Source organism: Lasiosphaeria miniovina, assembly GCF_030549165.1.
Source record: "Lasiosphaeria miniovina strain SMH2392-1A chromosome Unknown B0T26scaffold_4, whole genome shotgun sequence".
Lineage (NCBI taxonomy): Eukaryota > Fungi > Ascomycota > Sordariomycetes > Sordariales > Lasiosphaeriaceae > Lasiosphaeria > Lasiosphaeria miniovina.
The window spans coordinates 396593-417816 of record NW_026848223.1 but is presented as its reverse complement, the minus strand read 5'-3'; the positions used below and the strand labels follow the sequence as shown (position 1 = coordinate 417816).

At 55.5% G+C, this 21224-nt stretch overlaps 12 protein-coding genes across 12 annotated transcripts; 4 read left to right on the top strand and 8 right to left on the bottom strand.

Moving 5' to 3' along the window:
* Positions 1-208: 208 nt before the first annotated feature.
* B0T26DRAFT_751005 (uncharacterized protein) lies at positions 209-994 on the bottom strand (the record flags this gene model as incomplete). The annotated part of the gene is made up of 1 exon (XM_060445311.1): positions 209-994. The coding sequence occupies one exon, from the start codon at positions 992-994 to the stop codon at positions 209-211; it is 786 nt and encodes a 261-aa protein (XP_060295651.1).
* Positions 995-3254: 2260 nt separating this feature from the next.
* On the top strand, positions 3255-4464 carry B0T26DRAFT_802161 (uncharacterized protein; the record flags this gene model as incomplete). The annotated part of the gene is made up of 5 exons (XM_060447045.1): positions 3255-3358; positions 3440-3675; positions 3716-3862; positions 3936-4358; positions 4427-4464. 5 exons carry the CDS (start codon positions 3255-3257, stop codon positions 4462-4464), a joined length of 948 nt encoding a protein of 315 aa, XP_060295650.1.
* Positions 4465-6674: 2210 nt separating this feature from the next.
* Positions 6675-6950, top strand: B0T26DRAFT_598576 (ankyrin repeat-containing domain protein; the record flags this gene model as incomplete). Its single annotated transcript, XM_060435672.1, has 1 exon — positions 6675-6950. A coding segment is annotated over one exon (276 nt), but the record flags the coding sequence as incomplete, so codon positions are not given.
* Positions 6951-7538: 588 nt separating this feature from the next.
* On the bottom strand, positions 7539-9387 carry B0T26DRAFT_644650 (major facilitator superfamily domain-containing protein; the record flags this gene model as incomplete). The annotated part of the gene is made up of 3 exons (XM_060437647.1): positions 7539-8612; positions 8692-9032; positions 9120-9387. The coding sequence occupies 3 exons, from the start codon at positions 9385-9387 to the stop codon at positions 7539-7541; spliced, it is 1683 nt and encodes a 560-aa protein (XP_060295648.1).
* An 18-nt stretch (positions 9388-9405) lies between these two features.
* On the bottom strand, positions 9406-10213 carry B0T26DRAFT_707492 (uncharacterized protein). Its single transcript, XM_060441855.1, has one exon. The coding sequence runs from the start codon at positions 10056-10058 to the stop codon at positions 9702-9704; it is 357 nt and encodes a 118-aa protein (XP_060295647.1). The 5' UTR covers positions 10059-10213; the 3' UTR covers positions 9406-9701.
* A 696-nt stretch (positions 10214-10909) lies between these two features.
* B0T26DRAFT_853493 (putative ankyrin repeat protein) lies at positions 10910-11998 on the bottom strand (the record flags this gene model as incomplete). Its single annotated transcript, XM_060447669.1, has 2 exons — positions 10910-11459; positions 11709-11998. 2 exons carry the CDS (start codon positions 11996-11998, stop codon positions 10910-10912), a joined length of 840 nt encoding a protein of 279 aa, XP_060295646.1.
* A 561-nt stretch (positions 11999-12559) lies between these two features.
* B0T26DRAFT_645702 (ankyrin repeat-containing domain protein) lies at positions 12560-13045 on the bottom strand (the record flags this gene model as incomplete). Its single annotated transcript, XM_060437755.1, has 1 exon — positions 12560-13045. A coding segment is annotated over one exon (486 nt), but the record flags the coding sequence as incomplete, so codon positions are not given.
* Positions 13046-14056: 1011 nt separating this feature from the next.
* Positions 14057-14925, top strand: B0T26DRAFT_707486 (uncharacterized protein; the record flags this gene model as incomplete). The annotated part of the gene is given in 3 exon segments (XM_060441854.1): positions 14057-14113; positions 14128-14303; positions 14341-14925. A coding segment is annotated over 1 exon segment (450 nt), but the record flags the coding sequence as incomplete, so codon positions are not given.
* A 299-nt stretch (positions 14926-15224) lies between these two features.
* Positions 15225-15983, bottom strand: B0T26DRAFT_750999 (family 61 glycosyl hydrolase; the record flags this gene model as incomplete). The annotated part of the gene is made up of 2 exons (XM_060445310.1): positions 15225-15804; positions 15862-15983. 2 exons carry the CDS (start codon positions 15981-15983, stop codon positions 15225-15227), a joined length of 702 nt encoding a protein of 233 aa, XP_060295643.1.
* Positions 15984-16445: 462 nt separating this feature from the next.
* On the bottom strand, positions 16446-18318 carry B0T26DRAFT_811974 (uncharacterized protein; the record flags this gene model as incomplete). Its single annotated transcript, XM_060447299.1, has 3 exons — positions 16446-16662; positions 16705-17840; positions 18198-18318. The coding sequence occupies 3 exons, from the start codon at positions 18316-18318 to the stop codon at positions 16552-16554; spliced, it is 1368 nt and encodes a 455-aa protein (XP_060295642.1). The 3' UTR covers positions 16446-16551.
* A 223-nt stretch (positions 18319-18541) lies between these two features.
* Positions 18542-19628, top strand: B0T26DRAFT_740501 (metallo-beta-lactamase superfamily protein; the record flags this gene model as incomplete). The annotated part of the gene is made up of 3 exons (XM_060443853.1): positions 18542-18556; positions 18667-19326; positions 19374-19628. The coding sequence occupies 3 exons, from the start codon at positions 18542-18544 to the stop codon at positions 19626-19628; spliced, it is 930 nt and encodes a 309-aa protein (XP_060295641.1).
* Positions 19629-19862: 234 nt separating this feature from the next.
* On the bottom strand, positions 19863-20992 carry B0T26DRAFT_740498 (uncharacterized protein; the record flags this gene model as incomplete). Its single annotated transcript, XM_060443851.1, has 2 exons — positions 19863-20167; positions 20257-20992. The coding sequence occupies 2 exons, from the start codon at positions 20990-20992 to the stop codon at positions 19863-19865; spliced, it is 1041 nt and encodes a 346-aa protein (XP_060295640.1).
* Positions 20993-21224: the final 232 nt, after the last annotated feature.

Here is a 21224-nt window from a genome sequence, read left to right as displayed (position 1 = left end):
TGCTTCCTCTGTTTCATCAGCAGCACACGAACATAATCCACGTCTATTATGTCTGAAAGTTAATATCACGGCAATGCAAGAATTCTAGAATAGAGACTGACCTCTACCTCTCCACATTCCCTTCCACGTCCACAGCCCCATAATGTTTCAAAAACCTACCCCAAACCGCACTCCCCTCCCCGTTCTTAGCCTCGCCCATGGTGACGGGCTAGAGCACGCGGCCGGCGCCGTCCTCCCAGCCCAGCGGCCGCCCCTCGCCTCCGTACGCGCCATCCATCTCCGGCGCAGGCGACATGTATCCCGGGTCGACCGTGTTCATGGCCACGCGCCTCGCCTGCCACGCCGCAGCTGGCTCGGTCTGCGTGATCATGTTGACGGCCGCCTTGGTCATGTTGGTGTGCACGTGCGTGGCGCGCTTGGCGCTATGCCACGGCCGCGCCTCGAACAAGCCCTCGCGCGACGACACGTTGATGATGTACCCGAGGGGCTTGCGGGCGGCGCCGCCGGTTTTGGGCTTGCTTTCCCGCCGAGGCTGTTTAGGTTCGGATGGTGGTGGTGGTGGTGGTGGTGGAGGTGGCAGCGTGTCTGATACTGTCATCGTCGTCGTTGTCGACTTGCCGCCGCCCATCAGAGGTAGCAATTCCCGACACAGAATAAGGGGAACAAAAGCATTGACGGCTTGCGCCGAGACAATGTCCTCGTAAGGAATCTCGTCGAGCGTCTGCACCCAAGACGGCTTGAAGTAGGGCGCCAGCTCGGCGCGCCCGTCATCTTTCACGTCTTCCGGCAACAGCACGTCACCTCGTCCCAAATATTTCTGCGCCGTCGAGACGAGACTCTTCTGCTGGTTCTCTCCGCCGTACAGTGTCAGGGGCGCCACCCCTCCTCGGACTCGCAGCTGGTAGCAGTACTTGTCTCTAGCGTCAAACACAATCCCCGTGTCCTCTGCGTTTCTCCTCTGCTGCTGCTCGCGCACGAGGGCGTGCTCCTTCATGACAAGCGCTGGGCAATTGGCTCGGACTAATTAGAACCGAGGACAAGTCTAAAAGTTCCTGTCGTTGCTGTTGTGAAAGCCGGGGCCGTGAACGGCAGCAGCTAATCATGTGTGAACTGGAGCCAATTGCAGTGCTGCGAGCGAGGCCGAGCCTTTCCTTTCTTCTTTCCCGAACTTTTAGTTAGTTAATCGACTGTCACAACACTGGTGTCGGCTCAACTTCGATAGCCTAGTGATGATGAGTCGGAAATGACGATCGATCTGTCTTTTAAAATCTTTTTGGAGCTCTTTTCTTGCACTAGAGTTGCACCATGAGTCATTGTGAACTTACCCTCAAACCTTTGAAGTGAGTACTTAAGGAAAACAGATCAGGGTTTGGAATTTCGGCGCATTAGAATTCCCGTAGTCGGAAGATAATTGACAAGGTCCGGGAGTTTACACATTCTTCAAATTGTGAGTGAAATTCCACTGATCTTGCAATCGTCTCTTGTTTCAACATACAACCCTAACCCTTGCCAAACATTCAGGGGGATTGTCCAATAACAGACTCGATGGAACTGAGCACTCTCCGCAAAGTCCCGATTGGACCGAACAGGCGCGGCCCGTATCGGTGGCAAGTTCAATCGCAACTGACTCACCTGCCACAGCATTTCGGGCTGGAATAAGGGGGGTGATGAGGGGCTGGATGCATGGCTCTCTGCGGAGACGAAATAATGTACATTTTCTCTACTATGGGGCGCATTTGGGCGGTTGGGATGCTCAGGTTTCAAGATGCACGCAGTCCACAAATGTACTGTCACTCGAATGTGTATTCCCATCATTACTCTATCTATCCTAAGGATGTGCATCGTGCACCTGATTACAACCAAGAGGCTCCAATTGCATATCTAGATAACACCCCCGAACACCCATGGTAAGCACTGTCGGTGCTACTTGCTCTGGGTAGGTTGAAACTGCGGGTCGATGGGAGCAAGAATGCTCTTCATCCGAGCCTGGTAGAACTCGATTCGCTCCTCTTTGTTGACTGGGCCCTGTGGGATTCTCATGAAGACGTTGTCATGCTGGTACTCCTCGCTCCGTGCTGCCGACTGTCCATGGTATTTTGAGAGGGTATCAGTGTCTTGAAGGACGCTGACGATCAAGCAGTGTTAGAGGAACCCACAGACAAGGGTAGGAGAGGTGACTAAATATCATAGTGTGAGGCGAGAGGGGAGATACCTCGTGTCATGGGACTCTCTATTGGAGGCCGACAGTTCACTCATGGTCACTGGTGGATAGAAATCGAAGTAACCGAGGTGTGAGGTGGGCGAGGAGCTGGGCGTCAGCGCCATTCGAACAGGGGGAAAAGAAGGTAGAGGGAGAAAAACAGGAACGAAGAGCAGTGAGATGATTACGGTAATATGTACTGAACTTGTCGCGACTTGGCCCAATGAAAGGCAGCCTCGATGATAGGCGCACTACGAGTCAAGAACCCAACGCCCCGGGAGGGGGCAGCAGCTTCTTCCTCTCAGACTGGCGAGATTCTGGATGTAGCGAATAGGCTGGCCGTTCGCTCATGCAAGATTCTCGACGTAGCCAATCGGCCGGCCGTTTTCCGCCCAAGTCTAAGCCACCAGGAACCTTTTTTTATGCAACCGACATGGGTGCCTAGGATTCGTTGTCAACAAGGTAGGCGGTAGTCTCGGCGGGAGTTACACCGAGTGAAGGAAGAGGCGCTTTTGCAGGTGCCTCAAAAAGTTGCCTTTTTAACGGCAGTGCGTGCAAATGATGGGTGTGGGAGTTGTCCAATGGCATTTTCCCGATCAGAACCTAAGAAATGGAGAAGGGTTGGCTAGAGCCTAACCGCCACAATGTCAATTTGACCAATGGTAGAAGTCGTCGAAAACGCCCTCCTGTGTGACGACGTATTGAGTCTCCGGACTTTCCCCGAATCGGTGTCTCGAAAAGATTTGGGCACCAGCCAATCAGTGACGCGGTCGACCGAGCCTAGACCTTTTTGTGGCTGCCAGTGGTTGCTCCTGCTTGTTCGGTCGTGCTCCAGACATTTTATTCCGCTCTCGTCCGTTCTTTCTGCCCCAAAGCTGTGACACCACCACCCCCCACCCGCCTGCCTACCTTGATCGCCCTTGCTAAAGACAATCGCCTCGAGCACCCCATTGCTTTGCCCGCCGTCTTCCGTCGATTTGTGGTCGCTTAGTTTTTAGACTAGACCCAAACTGCCATCATTTCCGGCCCCGTGATCGGCGACACTTGGGATGCAATGCGAGAGGTCCTGCGCGAGCTCTACTTGACCGAAGACCGCCCCCTTGTAGGCCCGGATGGTGTTATCGAGGTCATGAGAGAGCGCCATGGCTTTCTTGCCTCGTGAGTGAACTGTTCAATTAATTAATCACCAATCGACACCGCAGCGCCGCTCGTGTGCTAATTAGAACCCTTGTTTCCTAGAAAAGCCCAGTACGAGACCCGCTTTCGTAAATGGGAATTCCGCAAGTATTCCAAGTCCAAGAAGCGCGAAGACTGGCTGGCCATTAGTCGCAAATTCGAGGCGGCCAAGGCAAAAGTGGCCAAGACAGGAAACTCGAAGGAGCCCCGTCTGTATCATTGCGGCAAGCTTGTCACGACAAAGTTGCTCAAGACCAGGAGCTTCATGACCTTCCTCGAGAAGCGCGCCTTTGACCAAGGTAGGTCCATCCTTGTTTTGCTTTCTAAAGACAAAGGCAGATCCTGTGTTCAGCGTTGATCTCGCAGTTGCAGCACCGTCCCCAAAAACACCCCCCGACTTCAACATTCGCTTCCCGACCCCACCGCCAATCATCGTCTCGAGCCTGCCATTTCTTGACTTGAAGGTGATTATTGACCATCTTGGTAGTGAGTTTGCCTTTTCACTAGACTCTGCCGGGCTTAGTCTGCCGCCTACCCTAGACTGGCTGACACAGCACAGCGCGCCTCAAACTCAATGATCGTCCCATGACGGAGCTTGTCAGACTTTTCCCCAACCCCAAGACGGCCACGCACAGTCCTCTAGCTGGATTCCGTCCCTTCCTTCCAAGCTCGCCTGAAGTCCTCTGGCCATTCTCGTCTGAAGACAGCCATCTAGACTTGCAACAGATTGGGGAAATCCAAGTCCTCAGCCTGGCATCGTACTTACTGTCAAATAACCTCCCTGGTAACTTTGATGGAACCCAACTCTATTCCTGGCTCAAAGAAGTCGGCGCATTCGACATGCTCGATCACGCTGTGGATCTGGCGGGCCCGAGTGCCGAGGCGCTTCTCGAAACAAGTTTTCGATTGGCTGTCGAGACGGAGGACTTGCCCGCAGTCGAATACCTCCTTCAACTTGGTATCGATCCCAACGGCCGATCGTGTAGATTTCGTCACATCCCAACCCCCCTAATTCCCCTGGAGTTTGCATGTGTGACCGGAAACCTGCAGCTAGCCCAATCTCTCATCAAGCACGGATCGAGAATTGAGGATTCTGGTGTCGGATGGACAAGAAGCCTCCTGGTTCTACTGATTCTGGGATGGAACTCACGTAACACCCGCCAAGATCAGATTGCCCTAGAAGCAAAGAAATCAGCCAGGATTTGGAGTCTTGAAGCTGATGATGAATCGGACACGGAGAACCCCCCTCATCATAGCACCGGCCCCCTTATCTCCTTGATCCGCAAGCTGACCAATCATGGATGCGCCGTCGACATTCCACCCGAATCAACGAGCGACAACACTTCCTTGGTTGCGCTGACCAGTCAACAGCAGCCCGATCAATTGCTGACTTGGCTCTCTGAGGGACATTCTCCTCTCACGGCAGCTTCAAAGTGCGCCAATGTTGTGATTGTGTTTTACCTCCTTGACCGAGGAGCAAATGTCCACTTTCAAACGGCAAATGGATTCTCTGCTCTGCACGAATGCCTGGCTGGTTGGTGGGAGAGCGTGAATTTCGCAAATAATACCCGGCGGCAATGCTACTTTGAAGGGGACATACTCACTACCGCCTCCGGCTTGTTAGACGCCAAGGCCAATGCAAACGACCCAGCCCCGCCTCGATGGCTAAAACGGACGCTGGTTGATGAGTGCTTGCCCATTACTCTAGCGGCAGAGTATTCTATCAAAATGGTCGACCTCCTCCTGGAATTCGGGGCACGGCCAACATCAGCCTCCCTCACCGCCACGTTGAACTCCTCTGTAGACAACATGGCCTCACTCGATCGATTCCGGCGCCTGGCGCATTTTGGAACGCCAGTCTCGGACACAGCCTGGCCATACATCGTGCATCGCTTTGACCAAGGGGCTTGGCGCTGGCTACAGCCAGTTTTTGAAGCGGACATGGACGAGGAGACCACTGTTTCGCTTTATACAAAAGCAATGACAGCCTACAGCCTTGGCTCTCACTTGAACCTGAGGATGAAGGATCATATAACTTTCTTGTCCAGATGCTCGTCAGATGAGCTGGTTCCTGTTTTTGAAACAGTCTGCCCCATCGCGACCGTGGGGTTCCTCCAAGAGTTTGGATCGAATCTCGCTGGTCGAGTTCTCTCGCAACTCAGCGGCAGAGTAATATGCGGCGCAATTTCGAAGGGGAATTTTGAGATGGCTCGTCATCTGATTAAGGCTGGCGTGGATGTCAATGTGGTCACCAATGACAACAACAGCCCCTTGACGGCAGCTATCCGGGCACGACACGGGACCCTGGTGACGCAGTTGATTGAATCAGGTGCCGTGCCAATGCTCCGAGGCCACGCATGCGAATGTGGACGTGAGACATTTGCCAACGCTCTGGTGGCAGCTGCTGAGATCGGAAATGTCTCTTTGCTCACGAATCTCGCAGAGCCTGTGGGTGTCCTCAACATCGACACACTTGGGGCCGTCTCTCCGAAGTACTCCTTGGCAAGCGACGACAGAGCTAACAACTCGAATTGCAAATGTGTAACACCCCTTACAGCTGCAATTCTCGCAGGTCGAGACCAAGTCGTGACACTTTTGCTTCCGATGGGCGCAAGCCCCAAGAAACTAATGTGGCATCCCAGTAGCTGTGTTTTGCCCTTAGCTGCGGCAATACACAAGAGAGAGCTGGATGTGGCAACCGCCTTACTTCAAAACGGAGCAAGTCCAGTGGACATAGATGCCATTCTTGCTGCGCAGCATCAATTCCGGTTCCTTGAACTTCTTGTAGGCTTTTTCCCACAACAGCTCGATGAAGCCGAGCAGCTTGGAAGTCTATTGCTAGATTGCGTCCTCCAGAGCTTCCCGAAACTCCCTTCGGCCTCCTACTTTGAGCCCATTCAGAACATTTTCTATTCCAAGATTGCCCTAATCGATGGCCGTGAAATATTCCGTGGCAATCCCCCGTCACCTCTATACAGGGCTCTATCCTTGAACCTTTGGGGAGTGGCAAGAGTTATTTGGAAGAGGATGCCGATGTTACTGCCGGCCTGTGGGACCATAATTGGAGCGCAAATGTGCCTTGTCTTGGGCAGTGCATCAGGGTTCCCCTCCAGATATGGTCAAGGCTCTCCTCGAAGCCGGCGCCCAGGCCAACTTGGATAGGCAGAGCGGTTGCGAATTCCGCTCGACTGCTCTGCAGATCGCCGCGAGACGGCAGGACCATGATGCCCTGGAACTGCTCCTCGACCACCATGCCAACCCCAATGAAGTGGGCAAGGAAGACAGGCACACAAATTTTCAGATTTCTGTGCAGAAAGGCGACCTATTCATGATCGAACTGCTCCTCGAGCGCGGAGCGAACATTAATGCGCCACCTGACCCAGACAAGGGCGCCACGGCGCTGCAGCACGCGGCAATGGGCGGGTTCGTTGGAATCGCCGAGATGCTGATAGAGAAGGGGGCCGATGTCAACGCTCCTGCGGCCGAGAACGGCGGGAGAACAGCGCTCGAGGGCGCAGCCGAGTACGGCAGGATTTACATGATCCAGCTTCTGCTCAACGCCGGCGCTCAGACATGCGGACATGGCAGCGATTCCTTTGACAGGGCGCTCGACAGGGCCACACGGAACGGACACCATGCATCTTGGAGGCTTCTCAAGCGCCGCCTGGCGGAATCTTCATGATATGTTAGTGGTGTTATTTGTCGTTCTCTCTCTTTCTCTCTCTTAACTTCCTCTCCTTGCTATTGAAACCTTTGTCGTGGTAGTAGGCGCTGGCTTGGTGTTATATTTTGTAAGACGCGGGCCTTTCTCGCATCTGCCCGCTCCTTATCCGAAATTGGAAATCCATCGCTAGATCCAATCTTCGTCATCTACACTGTTCCGATAATTTATGGATACCACTCTTCAACAAATTAAGAACCTCGCCCGGCTAGCCAAGGTTGTGGGTTCGACCCCCACGTTAGGCTCAATTCCCGGCGGCGAGTTCGCCTTTTTGACCTTTTGCTGGTTACTTTTGTTCTGGGCATCTAAAGCATTTCATTTCTTGGCGCGTATGTGGAAAAGATCTAGTTAAATTACATCTATATATTTTCTTACATTTCGACCGTTAATTATGCACTTCCATTGCTTACCCCCCTTTTCCATCTCTTAAGCCTTCCATTATCACACAGCCTTCGTTGTCCTGTTTGCTTCTTCCTTGAATTCGGCCATGCCAAACTCTGTCTCTAGCTCGGTCCGCAGAGGGATCTCTTTCTCGAGAAACGTGATGAGCAGATTCGTGCCCGCAAATGCAATGCCGACCTGCCAGATCAGTTTCAGCGCCTCAGAATACACGCCAATGATCTTGTCGCGGTCCTCGGGCGGCTGGATTGCCCAGATGAAGTCGGCGTGGCCGTTCTCGTAGCCGTGGTTGTTGCCGTCAAAGAGCTGGCGCACGGCTGGGTCGATGTCGGCCTCTGCCAGCAGGTGGACGAAGCGGTTGTTGAAGATGGCCGCAGGGATGGCGACGCCCCAGATGCTGCCAAAGGACCGCGTGAACGACCACGCCGACGTCGTCGCCGCCTGGTGCCGCTCCTCCACTTGTGCCTGCACCGCCGGCAGCAGTGTGTTGAGCACGAGGCCGCTGCCCGTCGCACCAATGGCTTGGAATATCACCCACTCTGCCATGGACGTGCCGGCATCGAACAGGGTGAACAGGCCGAGTCCAAGCGTACTCACGGCGAAGGCGACAATGTGAATGGGCTTGTATCGGCCGTAGCGCGACAGCAGCAGGACGGCGACGATGGCGCCCGGGATGGCGAAGAGGACCGACGGCAGGATCTGCACGCCCGCGCGCGCGGCCGAGCTCCCGAGGACGGCCTGGAAGTAGACAGGGAGGAAGAAGATGCCCCAGTACAGCAGGGCCGAGTTCAGGAAAGTGGCGACGAAGATGACTCCCGACGTGCGGTTGCGGAACAGCTCGGGCGGCACCACGGGCTCGCCCACGTACGTCGACTCGTACCACGCGAACAGCACGAAGCCGACGAGCCCCACGACGAGCGGCGCGATGACCTGGCCCGACGACCACGGCAGCCGTACGCCGCCGTACGTCAGCGCGTACAGCACCGACACCGTCGACGCGACGAGGACCGCGTTGCCGATGTAGTCGATGCGCAACAGCTTCTGGCCCACCGACTGCGTGCGGTCGTGCTTGACGTGCAGGAACAGGAAGATCATGACCAAGGCGACACCGCCGACCTAGTTAGACAGAAACCTTGTCAGTCTCCGAGCCTGTCACCACCAGCCCACCCGGGGCCAAGTGCACAGATGTTCTTACCGGGAGATTGATGTAAAACACCCAGCGCCAGGTGGTGCTGTCGATGATGGCGCCGCCGACCCACGGGCCCAGACTTATACCAATCGTATAGACGAGCAGCACGACGGCGATGTAGTTGCCGCGCTCGCACAGCGGCACGAGGTCCGACACGATGATGTCGACGAGGATGTTGATGCCGCCCGCGCCGACGCCCTGGATGCTGCGGCCCGCGATCAGCATGGCCTCGTTGGTCGCGCCGCCGGCGATGCCGCTGCCCAGCGTGAAGCACGCCACGATCACCATGGTCACCCAGCGCCGCCCGAACAGGTTCGCCAGCTGTCCGATCAGCGGCTGCACTGCGGCTCTGTGGTCACAGGCAACGATTGGCGTGTTAGCTAATTAATCAGTTCACCTGCTTTTGACGATGCATGCGCGCGCATCCGTTGCACGCGGGAAAGAGAGAGGCACCCACGCTGTCAGAAAAAACGAATTCGTCACCCAGATGTAGTCCTCGCCGAGGCCGAGCTCGGTGACTATGCGCGGCAGCGCCGTCGTCACGACCGAGTTCTCGAGCGAGCTCAGCAGCCCGATGGCACAGAGCGTGGCAATAATCGCCCAGAACCGAGCGGTGGGCTGGAATTTGATGGGTGTCGTGGGTTCGGGGTGTCCGGGATCGTGGGCGTCGAGGTTCTTCGCGTCGTCTGCCACTGTGTTCATGTTGGCTTCTTTGTTGGTGGTGGTGGTATCAGAGCTGTCTTCCGCGCTCTCGGGGGCCTGGGCGCGATGGTCTTCGTCGGGCGGTGCGTCGTCGGCCATGATGGCTGGCGTTTTGGTGACTTGGTGGCCGTTGTCTGAGTTATGAGGTTGTTTTGGGAGGTGGTGGTGTGGTGTAGTGAGATGGGTGCCGGTTTTAAGGGTTCGAGATCGGGCGTATCATGGCTCAACCCGGCCTAGACCCGCCCTCGGACTCTAGGGTTCACATCCCAAAATGCGACGTCCTTCGGGACGACCCTGTTGGCTGCAGAATCGGGTTAATACAGAGGCGGCCTGCTTGAGTGGTAGCGGTTAGCTAAGCAGCTAGCAGGGACCGGGGAAGCGACGGGCTGTGGAATCCCGTTCCCGCTCGGAGCGGACCGTTGGCCTATTGTCGCGCCGATGGACCACCCGGCCCAACCACAGCCAGTAAAACAGTAAATGATTGAATAAAACCAGCGTTTTCCAGCACCGGCGGGACAATGCGGATAGATAGAAAGCCATTTTCTGTTCCGTCTCCGTCGCGAAACTTTATGAATCGGATAAAACTCTGCCTCCTCGGTTTGAAGGTGATAGGTCGCGTCTCGCGTTACGCGTATACTCTCTAGTTCCCTGCTGTTCATGTTGTGTTCCATCTCCAGAACATAGCAAAACTAAGTGCCCCGACCATGAAGAAAAATGGGACGTGTTTTGCGATTGAATTTGTCAAAGCCGTGGTAGATGTGGAAGCATTGGGTCATGGACGCGATTTGCAGTGCTGTGAGAAGCCAAGAGAAACCGGATAAACACCATGCACTGTCAGGAAGTAGAGTATAGCGAGATTCTATTGCACCAGTTCATGGAATCGTAGTGTATGTATCTGTTGGAATTTGTCAAGCAGAAGGGCCTCGAAGGTTCTAGATAGAGACTTCGCTACCCACTTCGCCACCACAATAGTAGTATAAGAAGGGGCTTTCTGGCATTGCCAGAAAGCTAGAGAGAAGAACACACATCTACAATCCATCACTTGAACCACCAGCTTTCGGCGTACAGTTACGCCCTGTTGATTCCAGTACCGGTACCCTGGTGAATCCAACAGTCCCATCCAGATTTCGTATCTGAGTGTTCCCCTCACATCTCCAAAGAGGTTTGTATATACATTGCAAAATATAGTGCAAAAGGGGAGTAATTGAGGTTGGAACCAGCCAACCAGGCCTGCTATAATTCTGTGAATACTACATCGTTTGTAAAGATTCCGGCATGATTCCTGTAATCTTCTGAGCTTTGGTACACTGGCCTGAAATTTCCAATATGACTCAAGGCGGAACACGTTTGTTAGATAGGATAAAAAGGTAGATAGCACCTAGAACTACTGGTTACCACTTACTTGGGCCTTGTTTCGAGCAGATTCCTTATTTCAACCCGTTCTATTGTCGATGGATCACGATATGACTCTTTACCGAGCACTCCGACTATTTTATCCGACCCAAAAAAATGTCAAGCACCTTCAGCGGCCAGCATTCGGCAATAGCTTCACGATCTTATTATTTTTCTCCTTGCGTGCAATGTCCAGGAGTGTCAATCCCTTTTTATCTCGTGCTTTGACATTAGCACGGTTCTCAACCAGAATGTGCACCGCCTTTAGTAGGTTCCTCCACGTTTGAATAGCACAGTGTAGTTGTGTCTCGCCGAGTTCGTTTCTTGATTCGATATCGGCACCATTCTGGAGCAAAATTTGCACTATTTTGTCCTTTCCGTAATAGGCGGCATCGTGTAACGGCGTATTTCCCGATGCGTCTGTCGCCCCAATTTTGGCGCCATTCTGTAGCAAAAATTCCACTACCTTTTTGCTTTCCGATCTTGCTACATGGTGTAGCGGAGTCGAGTGGCTTCTATCTATCGCTTGGACATCGGCACCTCTTTCGACTAAAATCTGCACCGTCTTCAGTGGGTTCCCCCACATTTGAGAAGGAAGGTGTAGTGGTGTCTCGCCGCGTTCGTTTCTTGATTCGATATCGGCACCATTCTGGAGCAAGATTTGCACCGTTTCGTCCCTTCTGTAATAGGCGGCATAGTGTAACGGCGTATTTCCCGATGCGTCTGTCGACCCAATTTTGGCGCCATTCTGTAGCAAAAATTCCACTACCTCTTTGCTTTCCGATCCTGCTGCATGGTGTAGCGGAGTCGAGTGGCTTCGATCTATTACTTGGACATCGGCACCTCTTTCGACTAAAATCTGCACTGTCTTCAGTGGGTTCCCCCGCGTTTGCAGTGGGTTCTCCTCCGTTTGCAGTGGGTTCCTCCACATTTGAGAAGGAAGGTGTAGTGGTGTCTTGCCGCGTTCGTTTCTTGATTCGATATTGGCACCATTCTGGAGCAAAATTTGCACCATTTCGTCCTTTCCGTAACCGGCGGCATCGTGTAACGGCGTATTTCCCCATATGTCTGTCAACCCAATTTTGGCGCCATTCTGTAGCAAAAATTCCACTACCTCCTTGTTTCCCGATCTTGCTGTCTGGTGTAGCGGAGTCGAGTTGCTTCTATCTATCGCTTGGACATCGGCACCTCTTTCGACTAAAAGCTGTACGGCCGCCATTCGGCCCTGACTAACGGCGTAAAATAACGAGGTTTACCTGTTCGAGCCTTTAGCTTCTATACTAGCCCCCGCATCGAGAAGAAGCTGCACTGCTGCCGTGTCCCCAGAGTGTGCAGCTAAGTGCAATGCAGTATGTAAATTGCAGTCTTCTGCCTTAATGTTAGCACCACACTTCACTAGAGCAACGGTGACAGCTGTATGCCCGCCCTTAGCTGAAAAGTGGAGTGCTGTCTCAGCCCTGGCAGCTGTTAATGAGACATCAGCTCCTTTGTCGAGTAACAGCTTGATGGCGCCGACGTGGCCCTGTTTTGCAGCAAACATCAATGGTGTCATGCCATCCTTTTCTTTCCGATCGATATTGACCACGTGGCCAATTAGCAGTGCCATGGCTCTTGTATGGCCATGTTCAGCAGACAATGACAGCGGACTTCTTCTATTGGCTTGCGTTTCTGTAGAAGCCCCGCTGGAGAGCAGCATATTGATGATTACCTCACTTCCTTGCTCAGCGGCAGAGCACAGGGGCGTGTAATCGTGAACGGCCTCTTCACAAGGTTCCGCGCGAGCTCCGTTGTCCAGGAGCAGCCTGACAATCGTTTCGCGGCCATTCTTGACGGCCCATAGCAGCGGCGTCTGGTTCCCCTTATCCTTGGTGTCTATGCAAGCTCCGCTCTGAAGAAGCAGCCTTACCACAGACTCGTGGCCATTCATGGCGGCCCGGAGAAGTGGCGTTGAGTTGGAGGCGTCTGTTGACTCGATGTTGGCGCCTTTTCCGAGCAAAATCCCGACAACACTTGCATGTCCGTTCGTAGCGGCCCGGAGAAGTGGCGTTGAGTTGGAAGCGTCTGTTGACTCGATGTTGGCGCCTTTTTCGAGCAAAATCCCGACAACACTTGCATGTCCGTTTGTAGCGGCCCGGAGAAGTGGCGTTGAGTTGGAAGCGTCTGTTGACTCAATATCGACGTTCTTATTGAGCAACACCCGAACAACGCTGTCATGGCCGTTTGCGCTAGCAACTAGCAACGGTGTCTCATTGCGTGAATTTCTCATCTCGAGCAGAGCTCCATTATCCAGCAAGAGCTGAACAGCAGTCTCGTCACCTCTCGCGGAGGTGACCACAAGCTGGTCACTATGTAGTCTCTCCACATGCCTTGCAAGGTTGTCAGAACGGCTTGTGCCCCGTTCACAAAAGGGACACCGCGAGATTCCCCGGTTGCGAGTGTGTGTCTGTCGATGTCGCTCGAGATCTCTCTTGGTGCCGAATGCGACCGGGGTATCCTTTCTGGAACACTCGACCTCGGTACAGAAATGCTTCTTGACATGACATCGCTTGTGCTGGCTGTCAATTTCACGCAGTCAGCATACAAACTTCGATGTCAATCTCGTAAACTAAGAGACGATGAAGGCAGTAATAAGCACCTGAGATGCTGTGCAGACTTGCAAACACGGTTGCACTCGCTGCACACCGCCATGTTCAGCGGCTTCAACTGTGAAAATGAGGTAGACACTAGACAGCACGAAAACAGTCAGTTAGGGCTGTGAGAAATGCTGCGGAACAGGCCCAGAGCCATTGTACTCAGTCACAGTTTATGGGTAGAAATGAATTATCTCTTTTACTCGCTCGGCGTCACGATATCGAGACCTCAAAGAGTCGGTGAGGGGACAGACACCAGGGGAAATGATTGGAATCCAACATCTGATACGGCAGGCCCTGGTTGGACGAAGCCGTCATGTTGCCGCCCACTCACAGCGTGGTGGCGTTTTTTGGCTGCAACCTTTCCACCCTATTCACCCTATTCTCCACACCTTGGCTGCAGAACTTCCACCCTATCCATGCCCCCAAAATGGAACAGGCAGCAAGGCATTTCCTCTACTCAGGCTTCGGCCATAAGCAGCATTGTCAAAGGACTTTCCCAGCTCTGTCCCTGTTTCCTCTCCCTCTTTCCTCTCCCTCTTTCCTCTCCCCCACTTTCTCAATCCCCTTCTCTTTTGCTCGACGTCTCTTCGAGGAATTCACGCGACCTCTGCAACTTAAAAGTTTGATAGTTGGTTGTTTACCTTCCTTCTCGTCTCTCTCGGAAAAAGAGACAACCGCCCACTGCGATGGCCGCCATCATTTTTCCAGTCAATGACGATTTTGCGTTCGACGCCAACAATATCACTACAGACTTCGGACTGGATCCCAATTCCCTTTCTTGGCCATTGATGAGCAACCTTGATCCGGCGGCTCCTCACTTGATGCTTGAGGCTCGGTGAGTCGGGCTTTATTTTTTTTTTACTAACCCACTTTTGGAGGCCACAACATCTGCACAATGGCGCGCTCGAAATTCACGGCAACATCCGCCCGCCCTTCACACACCAATGCGCCGACGCCACGTGCTTCGCAGATTTCCCGAACCGGAAAAGCCTCCACGAGCATGCCAATTAGACCGGACACCTTCCCTTTGGCTGCTGGTGCGGCAAGCTGTTCAAGAGAGCCGACGCCCTCAGCCGCCACGTCACCCCTCCATCAATCGAGTGCGAGTTTTGCACCAACCACAGCGGTGACAAAGCCTTCCGCCGGCTCGACCACCTCCGCCAGCATCTGTCCGTGTTTCACAAATTCAACAAGAAGGCCCTCGACTCGTACTTCAAGGCTCGCGCAGAGAAGAAAGCACGGGCCTGAGACCACCCATCAGACAGACCCCCATCATTGGCATGGTGTTGAGGGGTGTGGCATTCCCCACTTCCTTATGCACCTCCCTGACTATCTTGTGCACGTCTTGTGCAAGCCTTATGCCAGTTGGATTTCCTAGGTTGTCGTCTTCACTTGCCCTAACCCCTGATCCCCAGCACCGCCTGTTAGACGCATTTCTTGTTCACTCGTTCTGCAATCAGATTGTCGCCCAGATTCCACAACCTCCCCGTCCTTTCCCTCTTTTGTATCAGATAGGTGCCCAGTGAGCATTATTAGCACACAATTACACTCCTTTAATTATTTGCCGCGCCCATGAATTGGCACTGCATGCACCCTTGACATGTGTCGTGACATGCGATACCGTTTCACTTTGCAGTCGGCTGTCACACCTCCAATCCCCTTCAGCCCTCCTTCGATACCGTCCGTCACCAATACACACATTATAAACCCAGCTCTTTACATATGACACCATTCCAAGTTCTACTTCTGACACGCCGACCGCGGAGCTCACTGTCGACATCCACGTCCCAATGCTTCACAGACACTGACAGCTCACCTCCACAGCGGCGGCCCGGGGTACGGATACTTGGTCAACCCGCTATACATATTAACATGAATCCCGGGATCCTCTGCACTGTAAAACTCGACGGGCGACACCCCCCCGACGATGTCGGTGGAGCCGCCGGCCGTGACGTTGAGGTTGACGCACTGCGGGTACGCCTCCGCGCCGTTGACGTCCCAGGCGCTGTGCAGCGCGAGGATCTCGTGGCGCAGCACGTACAGCCCAGCCGCGAGGTCCGCGGGCACGTGGACGCACCACCGGTAGCCGTCCTGGCGGAAGTCGTCGACGACCCACGCCTTGAGCCAGTCGGTGGCGGCCGTGGCACCGGGCTTGAGGGCCCGCTGCGCGAGCTTGACGAACTTGAGCTGCGTCTTGTCGGCACCGGCGCAGCCGCCTGCCGAGGGACACGGCGCGAGGTAGTCGATGATGGGCCCGACGTGGCTCTCGGGCCACGTGAGCCACCGCAGCGTGACGTTGGCGCCGGCGCGCACGGCGACGTACTCTTGGCCGGCGCGCGCCGACTTGTGGCAGATCATGTCCGGGTCCGCAAAGCTCTGCGGCCCTACGAACCTAATGTCCGGGTTGTCGGCGTACTACCCGGCCACGCGCGGCGCGGGGTCCTGGTACCGGAACCCCGGGTCGTAGCCCCTGTACTGCACGCCCTCGGCTTCAATGTACTGCACGAAGCCGTGCGCGGCGACGTGGCCTGCGGCGAGCACTGTGAGGACTGCGAGGTTTGAGAGTGTCATCTTTTCTGCATGGGATATGAATGTGAATGAGATTATGAAGAGAGCCCCCAGCTTCCAAGGGAAGGGGGGCTGGAACCTGTAGATATATCCCGAGCCGATCATTTTGGTTCCCTCCGGTCAGCTAGTCCTCCTGCCATGGGTGCATCCCGGTCTGCGGTCCCTATTACCTTGTCCAGTCTTTTCCGCTAATGTGAGTGTCTGCTTTCTGGATAAATAGACGTCCGAGTTGCGAGCTAGTATTCGCGTAACTGTTCATCGTTTATTTAGCGAAGAAAGTCCAGCCAAGGCGTGCACTCTAATTATCCGTGTCCTCCGTCCTCGGATTTCTTTTGGCTAATCAATACCTAGTCCCCTAAGCAACTCGTTCCAAGAGCTCGATTGCGGTAAAGGGCGAGCCGCAAGTCAGTATTCTATTTCTTCCTTTTTAGTCAATCCCACAACATCTCATACAAGAGAAATCGTCAATCGGGCAGCCTCAGCTTTCACAGAAAAATGGTTTCATCATTAATCTAGGGAACTCAAGTTTTATTGACCCACGCGAGCCATCTCCTGTTTGATGGGTCCCCATTCACCTCTTCCACCCCTTTGGCCCAGCCCAAGTACCCTTGACCATATAGTTCTGGTACACCCACGGGAAAAAGTCCTTCTTGAAGCGGTAGAAGGCACGGCGGGGCTCGACCTAGTCGATGCCGAACCAGCGGTTGAACGTCTCCTGGGGCACGCCGCCGTACTTGAACTCGGCCAGGAGCACCTTGCCGTACTCGGTCACGAGCGGGCACGACGTGTAGCCGTCGTAGATAGACTCAGGCTCGAGCGCCTGCCCGTCCATGGTGCGCAGCAGGTTGCGCACCAGCACGGGCGCCTGCGCCGTGATGGCCGCCGCCGTCTTGGACGTCGGCAGGCTCGACGCGTCGCCCGCCGACCACACGTTGGCGTAGTTGCGCGACTGCGTCGTGCCGTCGTCGACGTCGACGAACCCTGCCTCGTTGGCCAGCGCGCTGTCCTTGACGAACGCGTGCGGGCCCATCTTGGGCACCGCGTGCAGCAGGTCGAACTCGCGCGTCACTTGCTGCTTGTCGGCGCCGCGGGTGAAGGCGGCCTTGTTGCCGTCTACAACGGCGACCAGGTCGTGCTCAAACAGGCCCTCGACAGAGTCGACACCGCGCTCCTGCCGCAGCTCCTCGAGCTTGGCGCTGTACTTTGGCACGCCGAACATGGTGGGGAGCCCTGTAGCGAAAGCAATCTTGACGGAGGAGTTCGGGTCAGAAGGCTGGTAGCGGCCGGCACGCTTCCAGTGGTCGAGGGCGAGCCACATAGCCTTTTGGGGAGCGCCAGCGCACTTAACGACGCCGGCGGGCTGGGTGAAGATGGCGGTGCCCTTTTGCAGCTTCTGCACTGTCTTGAAGACCTTGTCGCAGGTCTCGTAGCCATAGATGGACGACACCAGAGAGTCTGGATCGGCCAGGGCCTCGGGCAGGCCCTTGATGCTGGCATAGTTGATGCTGATGCCGGGCGCGACGACAAGCTGCTCGTACCCGAGTTTGTCGCCGTTGCTGAGCGTGACAAGGTTGTCCTCGGGCGAGAAGGCGCGCACGCCATCGTTGTAAAATTTTAGTTTGGGGTCGATCAGACTTTTCAAGGGCTGCCGCAGGTCCTCCTTCTTCTTGAGCCCGCCCCCGACCAAAGTCCATCCGGGCTGGTAGTGGTGCCACTCGGCCGGGTCAACGACAGCCAGGTCGTCCTGAGAAAATCTACCCGTCCGGAGCAGTTGATAGACGATGGCCAGGCCGGCACTGCCGCCGCCGACGACAATGACCTTGTGGTTGTGGGCCGGAGACGCTACGGGCGGCGCGGTGGCTGTCGCAAGACGGCGGATGGTCTGCGGGGTAACGAATGCACGCGCCCCAGGATAGGCCGCCGAGGCGATGCGAGTGCGCACTATGGTCGTGGTTGGCGTCAGAAATGCGGCGAGGATGCAACGGGCGGAATGAGGTGCCAGGAGAGAAAAAATGATGAAAGAGGTAATTAACGAGTGGGAGGTGAAGTGGGGAACAAAGGCCAAGAAGCTGATAATGCCGCACTAGAGCGTTGAACGAGAGGCCGCTTTGTGTTCTGGCGCCGTAAAACAGTAGAAATGCGAAATACTAATCGCCAAGTCTGGGTGTTTTAATTAGGTTTTCACCTGATCCACAGTTGCATCGAACCCGCCGTGACAGTTCGATGGTGCAATGGTGGAGCCCGAATGGTGACTGGCGACGGTATCCGCATGTGGGGGTCGGGATGATCCCCGGAAACGGGTGTGCGTCTGACGTCTGCGCATAGGGGTGTGATTCATGACGATCTCAGCACTCTATCGCCCTAACTAATTCTCTCGGCTTATTTACCCATCTTTCTTTAATTGTCAAATGCAGCATGGTACAAGATTAAAGCCATGATCAAGCCGCGCCAACTCCATGTTGGTGTCACAAAATGGGAGAAGCAGACTTGCCAGCTGCTGGGTCAACCGTCTGCCCCTATCCTATGCGGCCCCCGTAAATACCCCTATCAAGTGGCACAAAATGCCACCAGAACATGTCATGTCTCGAGAGGCGCTCGGGAGCTAGTATACAAACCCCAGCAGTTAACAACAAAAGGTCTCGCACAATTCACCACAAACTCCCACGCCCATGCCGCTCCCTCCGAGCCTGTAATCCACCCCGTCTTCGAGCCCAACACAGGCACCTGGCAGTACGTTGTCGCGGACCCATCGACCAGCGAAGCCGTGATCATCGACCCGGTGCTCGATTACGACGCCAGCACACGCACCGTGTCCACCCACACCGCCAACAACCTCCTCACCCTCATCCACTCCCACAGCTACACAGTCAACCGGATTCTCAAGACGCACGCGCACGCAGACCACTTATCGGCCGCGGCGTACCTACAATCAAAACTAGGCGCCGCACAAGCCCACAGAAACCACCGGCCGCCGCTGATCTGCATCGGGTGGCGCATCGGCATCGTCCAAACTCTGTTCGGCCAGCGGTACGGCGTGCCGGCCGACGAGCGCGCCGAGAGCGCCTTCGACACCCTGATCGACGACGACGAGCAGTTCGTCGTCGGGCGCGCGCTGCGCGTGACCGCGCTGCACCTGCCGGGCCACACGCCCGACCACCTCGGCTACATGTTCGGCGGCTCGCACGTCTTCTGCGGCGACTCGCTGTTCCACCCCGACATTGGCTCCGCGCGGCGCGATTTCCCCGGCGGCAGTGCGCGCGACCTTTACGCATCGGCGAGGCGGCTGCTCGCGCTGCCCGCCGCCGTGCGCATCTGGCCGGGGCACGACTACCCGCCGCCACCTCCAGTGAAGGACGACGACGGGACAAGGAAGACGGCCACCACCACCACCAGCCGCGCGAGCCTGTCAGCTGGGCAACGGTGGCGGACCACCGCAGGGAGAACAGGCACCTCCGCGACGGGATTTCCGAGGAAGAGTTTGTGACGATGCGCGGCGAGCGCGATGCGGGGCTGTGTGCGCCGAGGCTGCTGCACCAGGCGCTGCAGATGAATATTCGCGCGGGGAGGCTGCCGCGGCCGACGCCCGGGTTTGGGGACCGGTTGCTGCATTTGCCGATGCGGTTGGGGCCGGGTGTTGGAGAGTGGTGACGGCTTTTGGTGGGGGTTGTGTTTGTTGTGTTTGATGTCGGGGTTGTGAGTTATCTAGGAAAGTAGGTAATTGAACGGTCTGTTCTATTCAGGGGTCGACGATTAAAGGATTGTAAGTTTATTAAATAGCAAAAATATTAATTCTTCTAGTATTTCTAATTAATCAGACAAACAACAGCAAGAATAGATGCAAGACGAGAGACGGGACAGTACAATCATGTTCATGCTTCACCCTCAGTCCAGATAACCGCCCTTGAAGTTGTTGGCGACCATACCCTCCAGCGACACCCAGTCGTCCTGGCCGAACCACTTCTTGAGCAGGTCCCGGTACAGGGTCTCGTCCGTCGTGATGGAGAGCTGCTTGGGGTCGGCCATGTCGGCCATGAACTTGCGCTGTGGGCGCAGCTTGCGGACGACAGCCAGCACGTCGTTCCAGTTGCCCTTGACGCCCCACGTGTGCATGCGCTTTGCGTTGACGTCGGGATCGAGGGCGGCGGCCACGTGCAGGCGCGCCGCGTCGCCGACATCGATGGCGTAGACTGTTTGGGGAAACAATACCGTGGTTAGTCTTTCAATTCTTTCTTTTTTTACTTTAGGAAATCTGTCGCACAGGACGCGGGGGACTCACAAGCAGGCATGCCATTAAGATTGTCCGTCCTTTCGTCTGTGACCCAGCGCACGTAGACGGCAGAGTTATCAACGTGCTTCTGGTTCAGGGGCTCGCCGAGCACGGCCGAGGGCAGGACGGCGTTGACGCGGAACTTTGGCTTGCGCTCGTCCACAAATTTCCACAGGGCCTTGTCGGACTCGACCTTGCCGGCGGCGTACACCAAGAGGGGCTGCGAAGGGTCGTGTGGGGGCGGCGCCCAGGCGAGCTTGACGGCAAGGTCGTTGAACGAGCCGGGGCCCACGTCGTGGCCGAGGCCGGGCATGAGCATGGTGGAGGCCAGGATGGAGCTGGTGTGCACCAAGGCGCGCACCGTCGGCTGGGTCATGGCTGATTCGAGGACGGAGGTGATGCCCTGGATGTCGGCGGGGATGACATTGTTCGGGTCCAGGTCGAAGCTAGTGATGGCGGCAATGTTGATGATGGCCGACACGCCACGGACAGCATCGTCAAAGGCACGAGGCACGCCAAGGTCGGGCACCTCGACCAGTTCGAGGTCGCCCTTATCGGCGAAGGGCTTGATGCGCGGCAACGCGGGCAGCCATGAGGCCTGCTCGAGGTTCCGGACGGTGCCGCGGACTTTGTATCCCTTTTCTAGCAACTGGGCAACGGTGTGCGAGCCAATGAAGCCCGTGGCGCCCGTGACGAGGACGATGGAGCCCTTGTGGATGTCGGAGGTGGGGGAAGTTGAAGACATGGCAGACGGCGGTGGGAGCTTAGGACGAAGGCAGGATTGATCTATGTTGTTGAGACTATATCGCATATCAGCTCTTGGGCTAGTCGGCTGCGGTCTCGGTTCTTATACATGTTGGCTGTTGGACGGAATGACGCTGCTAATAATTGGCGAGACATGGACTGGGCACATTGAGACGCTCGGTGAATTTCAAAAATAATTAATTAACTCCGAAGTTCTCAATTGCGGATTCGCC